Raw genomic sequence first — 14,969 nt, 5'->3', positions numbered from 1 at the left:
AATGCCTCCTCATTTCCCCCTGACCCTCCCCTGGCACACCCTGGGGCCATTCCCCCTGCCCCTACCACCCCTCAGCCCCAGCCCGCCCTTTATATGGTGCCTAGGCCCCGCCCCCTCCCGCTTCAAGCCCCGCCCACTTTCTGCGGCAAACCCCGCCCACCTCCAGCGGCAGGCCCCGCCCCCAGACCTCGAGCCTCCCGCTCCTCGCCCGCCCATTGGCTACCGCCCGCGCGCGCGGGGGCCTCTGGGGGTATTTAAGGCGCCGCAGCCGGCGCGACGGCCACAAGGAGCCGGGGCGCGGAGAGGCGGTGAGTGGGGGCTGGGGGGCGGGGTGGGAGGCGTGGCCCGGGGCCTGCCCGGCCGCGTCCCCGCGTCTCGCACCGGAGCCTGTGCCGCTGCTGCCGGGGGCTGCGGAGGGAGCGGTGAGGGCCGCAGGTCTGGCTGCAGGCCGGGCAGAGGCGGTCGGCTGCGGCGCTGGCCCTGCCTGCGGGTAAGGGGGGGGGGCGAAGCTGTCCCCGTGCAGCCAGGGCCTGCGGCACCGCTGCGTTGTGTTGCTGCGTGAGGCAAAGGTTGGGGTGTGCTGGGGGAAATTGAAGTGCGGAGCGCCCTCCGTGCGGGTGGGAAGGGTGCTGGCTGGTCCAAGGAGCTAGCAGAAGGTGCTAACGCAAATTTTTAAAAGGGTGGCAGGGGAGCTTACATCCCGGCCCTGTGCTGTGCAGTGAGCTGTGTCTGCCTTCCCATGTTCATAGCTTTCTGGGGCAGGCCTCTGCCACAGCTTAACTGACTTCAATGATTCAGTGCCCCTTTGAATTGTTAGGAGCATTTAATTGCATTTAAGGTGATGCTTAAAGTAGTCCCCAAGTCAATAAGTAGCTTGGTTCTTGTTTGGACAGCCTGTATAATAGCTTGTGTTTGATGTCTGCTGTGAAGCTAGAGTCCTGATGCTGCTATAGAAACTGGTCAGCAAAGTTAGAGGGTCAGGTACAGCAATGGTGCCTGTGTGCTGCTTTCTCTGAATCTTGCCTGAGCTTCAGCTGCATGTGAGGATGATGGCTTCTTTAGGCTTCAGGAAGAAGTATTGCTTTACCCTCGCAGTGTCTATATAGTCCTGTTAAAGGCATTGTTTTTCTCATGCCTGAACCCATTCATGGCTATTCAAAAAGACTGCTTGAGTGGTCCAGCAGTTCAGTTTCTTCAATTTAGTGTTCCTTGAAAAGGAAGGGATTTGATTTTAATTGGTGCCTAAAACTCAGTGTTTATACTGTAAATTGTGTGTGGCAAGACAAAATAGAAGCCATCTCCAGTGAGTAAAAGCACATCATTGGTCTGTGTAAATACAGTCCTGTTTGACAGCAAATGCATTCTGTAAGTCTCACAGATTTGGGACAGTAGAATGTGCTTTCATTGTAGTATGCTGTATGGGTCAGCTTGGTGGCATTCATTTCAGCCACGCGTGAGTAGTCAGCTGTTCCAGAAATCCAAAGACAAACAGTGAAATGTTCTAACAACATCAGACTTGCCTTGTGACTTCTGTGTGGAAGTAGAAAGGCTTAAAGGCTGTGGCATGAAGCTGACTGAACAAACTCCTGACCTGTAGCAGCTGGTGCTGCTGAGCACACTTGTTCAGTGAAGTACACAAGTGCTGGAGATCTGCTTATGGACCAGGGGCTTGCTTGTAAAACTCATTTTTTCCAGACTTGGGGGAGGTGCTGTAGCTTTAGTTCTAACTTGGATTTTCTCACGTGAGCTTCAGCTGAAACTAAAAAACAGAACAAGGAAGTGGTAGTGCTGAGCTAGGCACTGACCACTTGCTGGGGGTGGTTTCTGTTCCTGTGTCTTTACTCTTGACCTCCTTTGGAAAGCTGAGTGGCAGCTTAGGACTTCAAGGGTGAGTAAAACAGTTCTTAAACTGCCTGTGTTTAGTGCTCTGCACAGGAGGTCAAGCAAAAATGTTGTACTTGGGCCTAGCTATTAGTAGTCAAGCTATGGCACACCACCAGTTCAACTCGTACCATAACATGCAACTTCAGGGTATTTCACTTGAGTAACATTCTGTACTCCTGCAATGAAGTCACAAAATATCTCTACAGGCCAGCTTGCTCAGTTGCTGCTTCCAGAGTTAGTTTGGGGAGGGGGCAGAAGCAGTGCTGTTGAGGCAGGATTTGCTTTTTAGTCACTTCACTCAGATTTCCAAGGAGGGTGTGGCCTCAAGTTTTATATTCACTTAGCCTGGTGTGTGGTGTTAGCAATTAAAAGGTGAAAGTCTTCTGCAGCTGCTTCATTGCTGACTGCTGCTTAAACTTCTGAAGGCTAACTTATTTTTCTGTCACAGAACTTGCAGCAAGAGCATTCTGCTCAGAAGATGTCTGCTCTTGACACCCTCTTTAAATACATCGATGATCACCAAGACCTCTATGTTAAGGTAAGTTTTCTTTCACTATTGTCCTGTGGTACAGACAGTTGTGGGATGTTAAAAGTTGGCAGTTGATCAGCTTCAAGCTTGTTGAGTTACACCGGTGTAATCTTTATAATAAAGTAGCAGTGGGGAAAGGGGATCAGACAAAGGGTATGGCTGGCTTGGGTCAAAACAGAAAACTGTTTAAGGCTTAGTTCTGTTCAAAAACTTCAGTTTCCACAGATTTATTAGGAAATGCTCTGTTAATGTATAGTGCAATCAGTGACTGACTTAAAGGTAAGAAATATCTGACACCAGTAGCTCCTGAATGCCAGACTAGATCCTTCCCTTTTGAGAAGGGAGAGGAAAGGTATACAGAAGGCTGGAATAAGGCTTTTTCAAATTAAACTCCTCATGTTGAGGGACAGAGGGGAAGGTTAAATTCTGCACTTCGGCATTTAACCTACAATTAAATTGTACATTGTTTGCAGTCCCCTTCACCCAAATCTGTAAAGGAATCAGCTGTACAGCACTGTCACCTACCAGACAAGAAATATGCCAAGTGCCTAACTACCACACAATTCCCCTGATGTCACATGGGAAAGAGCTCAGGTGGCCTGAGAAGCCTGGTAGACATTAGCTGGTTTGGGATGCCTAAAGAATCACAACTGGAGAAGCCAAATATGCTGCCAAACTCTTTTAAGTCTAACTTCTGTATCTGCAGGCTGCAATACACTGGTGGGGCAGGAGGGCAGCTGTAGGAAAGTGAAACTTCAGAGAGATTTTGAGTATTAGAGTACTACTTTGAGGAGAGGACAAAGCTGGTTTGTCTCAAGTTTAAGTTCTGCTAAAATCTTAGTTGGATTTTTGTATTTATTGTGTGTCCTGTGCCATAAATGACATGTAGTAAAACCTGTACCTTTTCCATCTTTCCACAGCGGCTGGCTGACTGGGTGGCAATCCAGAGTGTGTCAGCATGGCCAGAGAAAAGGGGTGAAATCAAACGCATGATGGAGGTCGCTGCAAAGGATATTGAGCGACTGGGAGGCACAACCCAACTTATGGATATTGGGAAACAAAAGGTAGGTGAGCATCCCCACAGCAGCTTAGCACAAAGTCTGTTCAAAAGACAAGGTGGGTTTGCACCAGGAGGTGTGCTGGTTTCTGATGATCCCAGTAGGAAAGGCACTCAGACTCTGTAAAGGATTATTTAAAATGTTATTTTAGAGCTACTACTCCAATGAAGGAGGGTAGTATTGTCTGTCCCTTCAGATGCTGGGAACCCAAACTGTGCAGCATCTAACAGGCATCCAATTAGCTGTGCAGATTCTCTCCATGGAAATGTTGCCTATTTTGGTTTGTTTTGAAAATTCTATAATTTAAAAAAAACAACTGTTCATTGATTTCAGTGTCAAACAAAAGGGATGTTCAAATGAGAACTTCTTGCTGTACTTTTAGATAAAGACAAGGACATGCAGGTGGTGTAATTGCCAGTGCCAGATGGGAACTGCCTTGCAAGCTGCAATCAGCTGGCTAAATTTATCCTGCAGCTGAGGGATGTGCACAGCATGAGGCAGGCCTGAAGGCCAAGCCGCATATTACAGCACAGGCTTGGGTGGACTCAAGCTAAGTATTGTATGGATCATTAATTCGTGGAGGTGTGATGATCTTCTGGTCAAGATCACCACACAAGGGTCCTGTGGAACCTAGAAAGGCCTCTTGGTGTGGGATAATCCTTCCAGCCACACAGGCTGAGCCTCCTGTTAAGACCTTTGCAGTTTATAGTAAGCCTTGGGATCCATATCAATTCTGTCATTGTGTTGGATTGCATGTTAAATATATTTAGCACCTTTCTGACCAAGCAGGAACAGTACCTGCATGTCAAACATTCTTAACAGTAGGCTGGTGTTGGCCCTTAGACCTGTAGGCTGTGAAGATGTTGACTGAAGTTTCAGGTCTAAAAGACTTCTAGGCAGCTCTTCCAGAAGGCTGTTACATTTAGCAAAAGATTGCGCTCCTTCCTTACCAGTGAGAGACAGATACTTTGTAGGTGAATCCCTTCCTTATTTTTGGCTGTCTGGATTGCTTCTCTTCACCTGAGAAATGTGATCAGGAGAGAGCTTCATCCAAAGAAACCATCTGCTCTCCTGGGCCCTCTCTTCAAGTGCCCAGTCACTATTTCACAGAATGACCCACACCAGAGCTGTTAGACTAGCATTTGGACAGTGATATTCAAAAGGCATCGGGAGCACTTGCAAGTTTTGGAAGATGGTTATTGTAATTGGTGCAAACGATTGCTGGGGGAGATCTAAGTATATCAGGATCCTCTGAGCAGTTCTTGCATTTGGCAACTGGAATACACTTTCTGGCAGGACAACAGTTCATCTCATGTCTCCTCTTGAGGGGAGAAAGCTCTTGAGAATCCGTAGGATAATTCTAGCTCTATTACCTACAGGCTAATATCATGTCATGAGTGTTTCAGTTCACCAAGTCAATCTCATTCCTTTCATCAGTGTAACTTTTTGCTGGGAAAGAACTGTTGCTGCCATGTTAATGAAAAGCAAAGTAAAACAACAGGCTGACTTGCCTGATCACAATTAGTTTACTGCTGTGCAGCAGTTTGTACTGAGTACTGATCAGTGTAGCTGTAAATTCTGGCAATATTGCTTTAATGACTTAAAGCTGCAGCTGGGCAAAGATCGTGTAACCCACTGATAAAAATCTGAACTTGGAGCCCAAAAGTCAAAGCTGATTCTGATTTTAATCTGCTGAACAGTCTCTAGGCATGTGTTCATCAAAATGGAATATATGCTGACTGAGACCAGCAGGGGATAACTGCTCATGGGGTACTCCAAAGAACTAAGCTAAATCCAGTTTTTGAACTCTTGAACTAAGTTCATCGGCAGTACCCTGCCAATTGCTCAGCTGCAGGCAGAGAAATACAGCTGTTGCACAGACTTTGAGTTTAGGTACTTGTTGTCCTCAGCAATACCACTGTCAGGAAGTTTTTTGTTGAGAGTTGTAATGTAGACAGGATGAAAGTGCAGTGCTTAGGTAAGTGTTAGATATGGCAGTTTGGCATGCAGACAGCTTGCTCTGCTAAAATCTGGTGTGGGGGTGGTTAAAAGGAGGTGTGCTGAGTGGCTTGGAAACAGTGACTGTTAGGGGAATGGTCAAGAAACTTTTTCTGACATGGTTCTGTAACACCTTCACTGGCACATCCTGCTTCTGGCAGTCAGTTTAAGTAGCTTAGTTTTGTTTAGCTGTCTGCAGAGGTTATGAGCTTATAGGCATAACATTTAAGTATTCATTTGATAAAAATGTGCCACTGACATTCCATGTTTGCATTAAAAACTCCTGCCTTCTACTTCTAGCTGCCTGATGGATCAGAGATCCCTCTGCCTCCAATTGTTCTGGGAACGCTTGGCTCCGATCCACACAAGAAAACCGTGTGTGTATATGGCCACCTGGATGTCCAGCCAGCGACACTGGAGGATGGCTGGGATAGTGAGCCCTTCACGCTGGTAGAAAGAGATGGTGAGAGCTGTGGACCTTTCTGAAATGGAGCACTTCTTAAGCATGTGTAGTGTTTAACTGTCTAAAGTCATACCCTGGAAAGAAATGTCAAAGGAGAATAAGATCAGAAGTGAGCAATTAGTGAGAAAAGATGCAGTGGAAAATGGTAAACAATAGAGACATAAAATCTTAGCTGCCCTTAGCGCTTGTGTTTTTTTCCCCTGATGTTCTAGGCTGCGCTTGCATGCTCTCTTATAGCTACAACAAATCTTACTGCCCTCCATGTTGCCAGAAAGCTTTCGAGAGTTGTGTTTTTGTACATTTCAAAACTTGTGGCCTGTGAGGTCATTTCAGGCTGGGATTTCTGACCACCGCAGGGGTCAGGAGCTCAATGCTGCTTCCTTATGTCTGGAGGCAGGAGTGGTACAGCAGCCTCCATGGGTTGCCTTGTGTTTGTGTACTGTGCTACAAGGAGTACGCAGAAGTCACAGCTAGTGCCCAGAGGAGTGTTTGTCTCCTGTAGTGGGGATAAAGAAATCAAGCAGTAGCTCCTGTTGAAATAGCATGTAGCCAAGAGGAGACAAACTTTTCAAAAGCTGGTTTAAAGCTGGTGCTACCAACAGCCCATTCTTTGTTTCATTTGTTCTATGCTGAGACCCAAAGGTCATACAAACAGAAGGACATTAACCATTCTTGTTGTGTAAGCGTTAATCATTGCCAAGAAGAGGTATCTGTGGTAACTAGTGTTTCTAGCAGGGCACTTGGTCACACGTAGCAGAGTCCAAGTCACAAAGTCAGATTATCTCCTCTGATAGCAAGAGCCAGGCTTGCCTCAGGCTGTGGCTTATCTATGCAGCCTGGCAGTGCAGGAGGTGGATCTGCCAATTGCTGCTTACCCTGCAGGCTCCATGTGCTCTGGCACTGCGGTTACATCTCCCACACAGGGCTCATAGTCCCAGCTCTAATGAATTATGGCAACAATATTTGCCTCTGCCATGATCCCATGTGCTATGTTTCCTGGGACTTCCCCACAGCCTGTAAAACTTGTCTTTGGCTGCTGAAGTCCTTCCTGGGTTGCAGAGAAGTGATTAGTCACTAGCTTCTGAAGCCTTATTCTCAAAATAAAGAATTAGAGAATTGAAGCAATATGGAATAGACCTCTTAAAAAGACATGCCTTGTTTCTATACCTTTACCAACATGTTTGTAGAAAATGTAATTACTGTAGAGGGCATAGGAATGGCTTAGCCCAAGGCAGTTTCATCTCTTTTAGGCCTTTGTTCTATGCAGAGGGCAGCTCAGGGAGGAGGTGGGTAGCTTTGTGGGAGAACTACAGCAGTCCTCTACCTATCCCACTGCACCAGTGTGTGAAATGGGATGGGAAACTGCTACCTCAGAGGAATCTGTTATGAAAGTTAGTATAAGCAGGGCTAAACTTATGCAAAAGGATGTTTTCTTCTGCAGGTGAGGAATGACCAACTTCATCCTCATTTTTCTTCATACTGGTTAATTTATCTCTGATTTCTGCAGGGAAGCTGTATGGAAGAGGATCAACAGATGACAAAGGTCCAGTGCTTGCCTGGCTGAATGCCTTGGAGGCTTATCAACAAACGAACCAGGTGTGTGCCCAGTATATATTCTGTTTTTTTTTTTTTTTACATACAGCTGAGTCTAGCAATAAATGTTATCCGAGCCACAAAGCCTTGCAGCAAGACTGCTTATTCAGCTGACTGGAGGAATGATGCAACACTCATGTAAATTCCCTGACTTCCTGGAAGGGTTGAGTTGTCCTTCTGGCAAGCTGGTCTTGTAGATGCTTGGATTGTACTTAAAATGTTTTTGCTTTAATTAAATATGTAGAAAGGAAAACACATATGGAGCAGGAGTAATAATCAAATGTGCTCTTTCATGTAAGGATGTCATAACTAGCTTGGCCTTCAGCAAAGCTTAATGTCTCACTGCCACTGAATTTTGAGGAGAGATTAACTTGGCAACACTAACCTGGGATCTTTGCTGTGTCTGTTAAAGAAAAAGTGCAATCAGAAATAAAGCAGATACCCTAAGCATCTTGTAAGACCAGTTGCTCTTGGGTAAAGGATTAACAATTCTCAAGTGCTGCACAGGCATCAAATATGGTAAACTGGTCAGACGAGGTATTCCTCCTGTGGCATGCAGTTTCTGTGGTTAATATTAGAGTTTCTAGCCTTGTGACTTACCTTTGGCAACTGATCTCCGAAGGCTTTCTGCAGTTAAGAGGATTGGGAACCAGTTGTTCTAGAGCTTATTTAAAACTCTTTTGAAGAACTTGAATACCATCAAATAAAGAGTGGCTTAAGTGTCCTTAATTTAAGCAAAGTCTGCACTTAAACTTATTTTGGATATAATTACCAGATTCCACCATCACGGAACTGAGTTATCTCTGTTTTGCTTTGTACATCACAGATCAGAATTACTGATGACTGAAGGAATCAGATGTTTTCACATACTTAATCTGTGCCTTTTCATTTTCAAAGGATTTTCCAGTAAATGTTAAGTTCTGCCTAGAGGGTATGGAGGAATCGGGATCAGAAGGCCTTGACGAATTGATTTTTGCTCAGCGAGACACTTTCTTCAAAGATGTTGATTACGTTTGCATTTCTGACAACTACTGGCTAGGCAAGAAAAAGCCTTGTATCACCTATGGCTTGAGGGGTATCTGCTACTACTTCATAGAGGTGAGTTCTGAAATATACTGCCAAAAGAGTATTACTGAGCCAAGTTTTCTATTAAAGAAGATGAGTGATAGCTCTGGGTTATCCAAGCCAATAGCTTTTCTTCAGAAAAGGTAGAATTGATGGAGTAGAACAGATTCTGCTGTAATTCTATAAATATCTTCCTTTTACTATCCTGTGTGATAGTTGGGAAGAAGGGCTGTCTTTCAGCTATCCAGCAGCTTCACTGGATGATTATCTCATTGCATTGATATCTTGATTCAAGTAATTCTATGAGTGGAGGAAGAAGTCACCACAGTCTCTAGGGTTGGAACAGTTAGTGTACTAAGGGCTTACACTTCAGAGCAATAAAAAGCACATGCTTTAACATACAACTGAGTGGTCTGGGTCTGGATTCAAAACCAGATGCATTCTTGAAATACACCCAGCAAAAAGCTAAGATTATCTTCTCTGTGCAATTGTTGGTGTGTCCATGGTAAGATTCACCTGAATTTCGTTTCTGACCAGGTTGAATGCAGTGACAAGGATCTTCACTCTGGAGTTTATGGTGGTTCAGTGCATGAGGCCATGACAGATCTCATTGCTCTAATGGGTAAGAAAGCAGGTTTCACTGAATGCATCTGAAGTGGGAGTAAGACCCATTAAAGCATGAGTGAACACTGAGGAGTTCCTTAGGACTGTGTATGCTAGCAGAGCCAGTGAAGCTGTTTGCCAGGTATGCCTAAAACAGGCAGATCCCTTAAATAGAGGAATATGAGGAAGGTCTTACCTAGCTTCTCCTAAAATCTTGTTGGAAACTTGAATGTTAATTAAATCATTTCTCCTGCAAACTCTTCTACATATGCCACATCAAACTCCTTGGGCAGTCCTGCCTTCAAACAGCCAGCTAAACATGTAGCAGTAGAGTCCAGGTGCAAGGCAGTGCAGATTTCTGGATAGCTGCAAACTTCATGAGTGCCTTCCATGCTTTTAGTGGAACAAGCTCTGGAAGGTGGAGGCCATTCTTATTAAGTCTGTAGATTTTTTCAGAAAACTAACTCCTACCACCCATAAAAATGCGCCCTGTAATGACATCTTTTCTGGTTGAATGCTGATCCTAAGTGCTTTTTTTTTTTTTTTACAGGTTCTCTTATAGACAAGAAAGGAAAAATCCTCATCCCAGGCATTAATGAAGCAGTGGCATCTGTTACTGATGAGGAGCTGGCACTATATGAGAAGATAGATTTTGACCTGGGAGAATATGCAAAAGATGTAGGAGCAACAAAACTGCTGCATGATACAAAGGTATTCTGTATTCCTGTTTGTGCTGGTTAGCTGTGTCTGTTCAGACTTCTGGATTAGTAGAAGACAAGCAAATCTCTGTGGGTACTTGTGTAGTTACCAAGTAATTTGGTAGGCAGAGAATTCATGTGATGTCTTTAAAAATCATGAGATTGCCTTGAAGGTAATTTCTGATACTGCACAGCTGACTACATCATGCTAGCAGTTCCTCTGCAGAGTGTTGTATTCTTGGAAGCTTTGTGTAGTTATCCTGTATTTTAGGCTAGCTGCCTAGGCAGCTTTAAAGCTGCTCCTTAGTTGTTCTTTGCTATGCATAAGGAACATTCCAAATCTGTACAGAACTCTCCTTATCTAGTGCTGTTCTCTTAAGACTTGATAAAAACAGCTAACACAGGAGAAACTTCCAGAGGTCAGATACTGCGTGTACACAAACCATCTGACTTCCTGCATCTGTGTGGGAAGTGCAGTGGGTTATCAGCAATCTAGTTGTTTGTAGATAGGACTTCTCATAAGGTGAGAAAACAGGGTGGCTGTGAACTTAAGGTTGACATACAGAATGTCTTCCTAGACCTGGCGAGCAAAGATTGTCTTTAGGCATGAACTAGGTAGCTGCCCAAATCTTTGTCCAGGCTCAAGTTTGCTAAATGCTTGTCTGTACTTCTCGAACAGCCATCCTGTGAGCTGTCCAAATAAATGCTTTTAACTGCATTGAGTCTAGTGTGCAATACATACACCTTTGATCTTAAAGAGATAAGCCATAGATGTAAATGCGTCTATCATAAAATGCTAAAAGTGTTGTAAAGGCCAAGTTTACATGTGCAGGTCTGTCTCCTGTCACGGTACTGTCAGGAGAGGACTTCAGGCTCAACTCAAGCAGCCCTAAGTAACAGTTTTATATGCTCGGTCTTGTCTCTGCATGCTCAGGTTTACATCAACTGAGAGCGCACAGGCTTCCTTGTTTAGCCTTGTCCTATAAAGTAATGGATGAAATATAATGTGTAAGGAGGAGCTGGCAAGATGCTTGTCACTTCAGATACTGCACTAAAGCTGTTCAGTTTCAGCTAGACTGAAATCCTGAGTTGGTTTGCAGAGTTTTAAGCTTTATGCATGCAATAGATGACTAGGGACTAAGGGGAGATACAAGAAGGCTGTAATCTCCAGGTGAGAAGATTTTGGGCAGTGATGGTTCTGCTTGAATGGAGATTAGAAGCAGGTTGTACTGGAAATGTGTATCTGAAAGGGCCCAGTGATGGTAGTCAATGAAACCAGAGTTCTGTTGGTTTAATGTAGACAATATGGATAGCTGAAAGGAGCCCAGTATGTCTCAGTCTGCAGCGGGGAGACTTACAAAATTTGTGATCCATAAGAATGTGAATGAAGGTACCTGCCTGACTTGAGCCAGAGATGTTTTCTATAGTTCTTGAGCATCTTAAAGTGGTATTTCTGTCCTTATCAGAAGCAGACTGACTGTCCTGTAAGTTCCATAGAAGTGGGAGAAAGCAAAATTAGGGCTACTGAAAAATCTCTGAAGGTGTTGAAGCCAGCTGTTGCATCAATGTGTGCATGGTGGGAGTAATGGCTTCTGTTTAACTGAGTGATCATGATCGAGGTGCATCTGTCCATGTGAGAAAGCACTGCTACTTGCAAGTCTTTAATAGATTGAAGGAATTTACTTTATGGGAGTTCTGTGAAATCTGATGTAACCTTGCATCTTTGCTTTTTCTGCAGAGAGACATCCTAATGCACAGGTGGAGGTACCCTTCCTTGTCTCTCCATGGAATTGAAGGAGCCTTCTCAGCCTCTGGAGCAAAGACTGTGATTCCTAGGAAAGTGATTGGCAAGTTCTCAATCAGGCTTGTGCCAAACATGACTCCTGAAGAAGTCACAAAGCATGTATGTTGAGACGCTTTGTTCTCAAAGCAGCAGTCTCTAGACTTCCTTTCTCTGTGTCTGGGAGAAATTTCCTGATTTCTGAAGCAGTTCTGTTTACTTTGCTACAGTCTTCCATGTTCTGCACCTGAGCTCAGATACTGTGGGAGTTGGTATAGTGGTCTTGATCTTCAGTTTCTCTCTTCTAACTTGAAGACAGCTCAGGAATGAAAGCTGATTTAACTGCAGGGCACTTGCATTGCCACCAGAGCATATTCCAAAGTGTAAGAGTTTGACATAATGGCTGACTGTTCTACAGTAATGCTATTACTTGCCTGAAGGAGGTTCTGACCACAGAGCTACATAGTAATAATATGAAATAGCAATAGCTTTTCTGTATCTGTTCAGCAGTAGTGACCTGCAAGTTCCTTATATGCCTTTAGTATACTGTCTTCACCAGTGCTCATGTGAATAACAGAAAGACTTCTCAATCTTTCCTATAGGTTGAAGACTACCTGAACAAAAAGTTTGCAGAGCTGCAGAGCCCCAACAAATTCAAAGTGTACTTAGGCCATGGTGGGAAACCCTGGGTGTCTGACTTCGACCACCCACACTACATGGCTGGCAGGAGGGCCATGAAGACAGGTCAGTGGGTTTTCCACTTGGTATTGGGGGGGGACTAAAGAGCTCTTGCTTCAGAGGAGCACTGAGGAAGTCATGTTTGCAGAATGTTTATGGTTGCCTGCTTGTAGGTAGTAGATTTGGCTTGCTAAGTAACAAAGTATTTCAGTTGCAGTACTTAAACTCAATTCGGAGGTGCAGGATAGAAGAAAAGTTACTATCAAGCTCATCCCTACTGTACAAGCCTTTTGGTATAGTGTTGCTTTTGTATAAGGATGAAATTGTCAGTAGTTGGGATTATTTCCATAGTCAAAGACCTTAAAGCTTAGGCATTCTAGCATCTTAAGCAGTTGTAATAGGTGAACTAGAGCAAATCTAACTTCTCTTGGAGTACAGCTGCCTTTTGGGTAGCGTTATCTGCTTGAACTAAACTCTGCTAATACTCCAACACAATTTCTGGGGTGAAATTCCACAATTCTGTGATCTTTGCCATGTGGCTAATTAAGAGCTGCTTGGTTGGCCAGCACCATACACAAATGTTTGGTACCTGATTGCTTAAGCAGCAGTAAGAATTTGTTAGATAAACAAATACAACCCCAAACTGACTGGAGTACCTCCTTGTTTTAGTTTTTGGAGTTGATCCAGACCTGACAAGGGAGGGAGGAAGCATTCCCGTTACCCTTACTTTTCAAGAAGCAACAGGCAAGAATGTCATGCTGCTTCCTGTTGGAGCTGCAGATGATGGTGCACACTCTCAAAATGAGAAGCTAAATAGGTAAGAATATTTATCTGTGACAGACTGAGTTGTACTGTGGGTCTTAGTATGTGTTATGGAACAGATCAAGGAGGACTGGGCTCTTTGAGTTGTTGGAAGGCAAAGTGCAACTTCTCATCAGAGGATGACTGAATGGGTGGTTGTGGTAACTGGTCTGTAGCTGAATCTTGACCTTACTACCACTTCTGATCACGCACATTTGAAACTAGAATGCTTTTGTACTTTGCTGTCAAAGTTGGACTTCTTTCTGCTTCCCCGAGGGTGGCATCTCTGTCCTGCAGCAGCGGTTCCTGTAGCATCTATTGGCTGCATAGCACAGATACTGCAAAGTGTACAGCTACTAGTGAAACAGCTCAGAGTAAGACATGCTAATGGAATTATCTTCCCTACAGGTACAACTACATCCAGGGGGTGAAGATGCTTGGTGCATACCTCTACGAAGTTTCCCAGTTGAAGGACTAAGTTGGATGCCCTCTGGTTTGTGAATCAGAAGTCTGAATTTTCTTAAGAAACAGCATCAACTGTCAATTCTTACACGGCTTCCCTTCTCTACCAACACTCCACTGCTTTGGGGAAGAGGGAAGCATGTGGTCCCGCTTGAGAAACAAAGAACACTATACCAAAAATAATTCTTTAAATGCTTCAAATGACACAAACTACTCTTGGTCTGGCCAGTAGTCCTGAACTGCATCTTTGTCTGTCCCCTCAGTATCACTTCAAAGATGTGGTTTGCTGTACTCATCTGATCTTCCTGTAAAAGCAGGAGGAATGGTTTGCTCTCAGCTGCTTAAGCAGCCACATCAGTTGCACAACTGTCAGTAAAGTTTAAGGTTCTTATTCCAGGATAGGTCCTGGAAACAGTCAAAGTGATAGATCATGGGGCTGTACTGGAATGTGTTCAAGTGCTAGTGAGGCTTCTGAGTGATTTGGGAGAGCGGTTTGGCTCTTACAGTTTATACCTGCCTGCAGGTTTTGATTTACAGTGAATTAGGTTATAACAGAATTCACTGGGGTAATGACCACTGGCTGTTTTTTGTAAAGCTGCCTTTGTACTCCCTAAAAAGGACAATAAATCATGCTCTAGCAATTGGCTCTTTGTTTCTAATGTTTAAGTAATGACTTGGGAGGAAAAGTAAACAATTTCAAGTAACTTAGGAGGAGCTCCTCCAATCTCTGTAGAAGTCGATGGACAACATGGCTACACAGACTTCCTGGGAAACAAAGCTTTTATTCCAAATTACTTCTAGGCCTTGCTTCTGTAACAGCTTGTGGACTTGAAGCTGATTTTGCAGAATCCTGCTCAACTGAGAGAGAAGTGTTCAGTTTGGGCTCTGTAAGCCAGGACATCATGCTAACACAAGTGATAGTGAAAGTGATAGTGAAATAGGGTGGGTGGGATTTGTAGGCAGAAGTGGAGAGAGGAGCATCACTCATTGCAACTACTGACTGACATCCAGCTTCAAGGTGTCTTTGGGAAACATTCTCCAAGACTTCTGGTGTTATGTCAAAACCAACTCTTATGTGTGCTGATCTGAACTGGATTAGGCTCACTTCTTCAACTCCCTGACCAGTGTTAGCAGGCTAAGCTAAGCGACTATTTTAAGTGCTGGTGCTTTGCTCTGGGAATTGCCTAAGAGCATGGCGCAGGCCTGTAGTCCTGTATACTGCTAAATAGAGCAGCATCTGCTGCTTCCTCCCTAGGGGACAGAGGGCAGGAATGTCCTGTCTACCTGGTTTTTATTGTTGCTCAATCTGGAGCCTTAATTGTGGATGGCTGTTGGGGCGGAAAGGAAGCTTCAGTTC

At 44.3% G+C, this 14,969-nt stretch overlaps 1 protein-coding gene across 2 annotated transcripts; it reads left to right on the top strand.

Moving 5' to 3' along the window:
- Window positions 1-242: 242 nt before the first annotated feature.
- On the top strand, window positions 243-14,253 carry CNDP2 (carnosine dipeptidase 2). Of its 2 annotated transcripts, none has more exons than XM_068671353.1 (12): window positions 243-308; window positions 2,333-2,422; window positions 3,334-3,477; window positions 5,770-5,932; window positions 7,440-7,528; window positions 8,423-8,623; window positions 9,128-9,212; window positions 9,744-9,904; window positions 11,630-11,794; window positions 12,274-12,415; window positions 13,019-13,166; window positions 13,559-14,253. In XM_068671353.1, exons 2-12 carry the CDS (start codon window positions 2,363-2,365, stop codon window positions 13,626-13,628), a joined length of 1,428 nt encoding a protein of 475 aa, XP_068527454.1. In that variant the 5' UTR covers window positions 243-308; window positions 2,333-2,362; the 3' UTR covers window positions 13,629-14,253. The 2 variants fall into 2 exon arrangements, with proteins under 2 accessions (XP_068527454.1, XP_068527455.1); XM_068671354.1 differs by lacking the exon at window positions 243-308 and adding an exon at window positions 466-490.
- The last annotated feature ends 716 nt before the right edge of the window (window positions 14,254-14,969 follow it).

This window comes from Anas acuta, chromosome 2 (genome assembly GCF_963932015.1).
Source record: "Anas acuta chromosome 2, bAnaAcu1.1, whole genome shotgun sequence".
NCBI classification, from domain to species: Eukaryota; Metazoa; Chordata; class Aves; order Anseriformes; family Anatidae; genus Anas; species Anas acuta.
The sequence above is the reverse complement of the archived record's forward strand: the minus strand, read 5'-3'. Positions and strand labels throughout refer to the sequence as shown.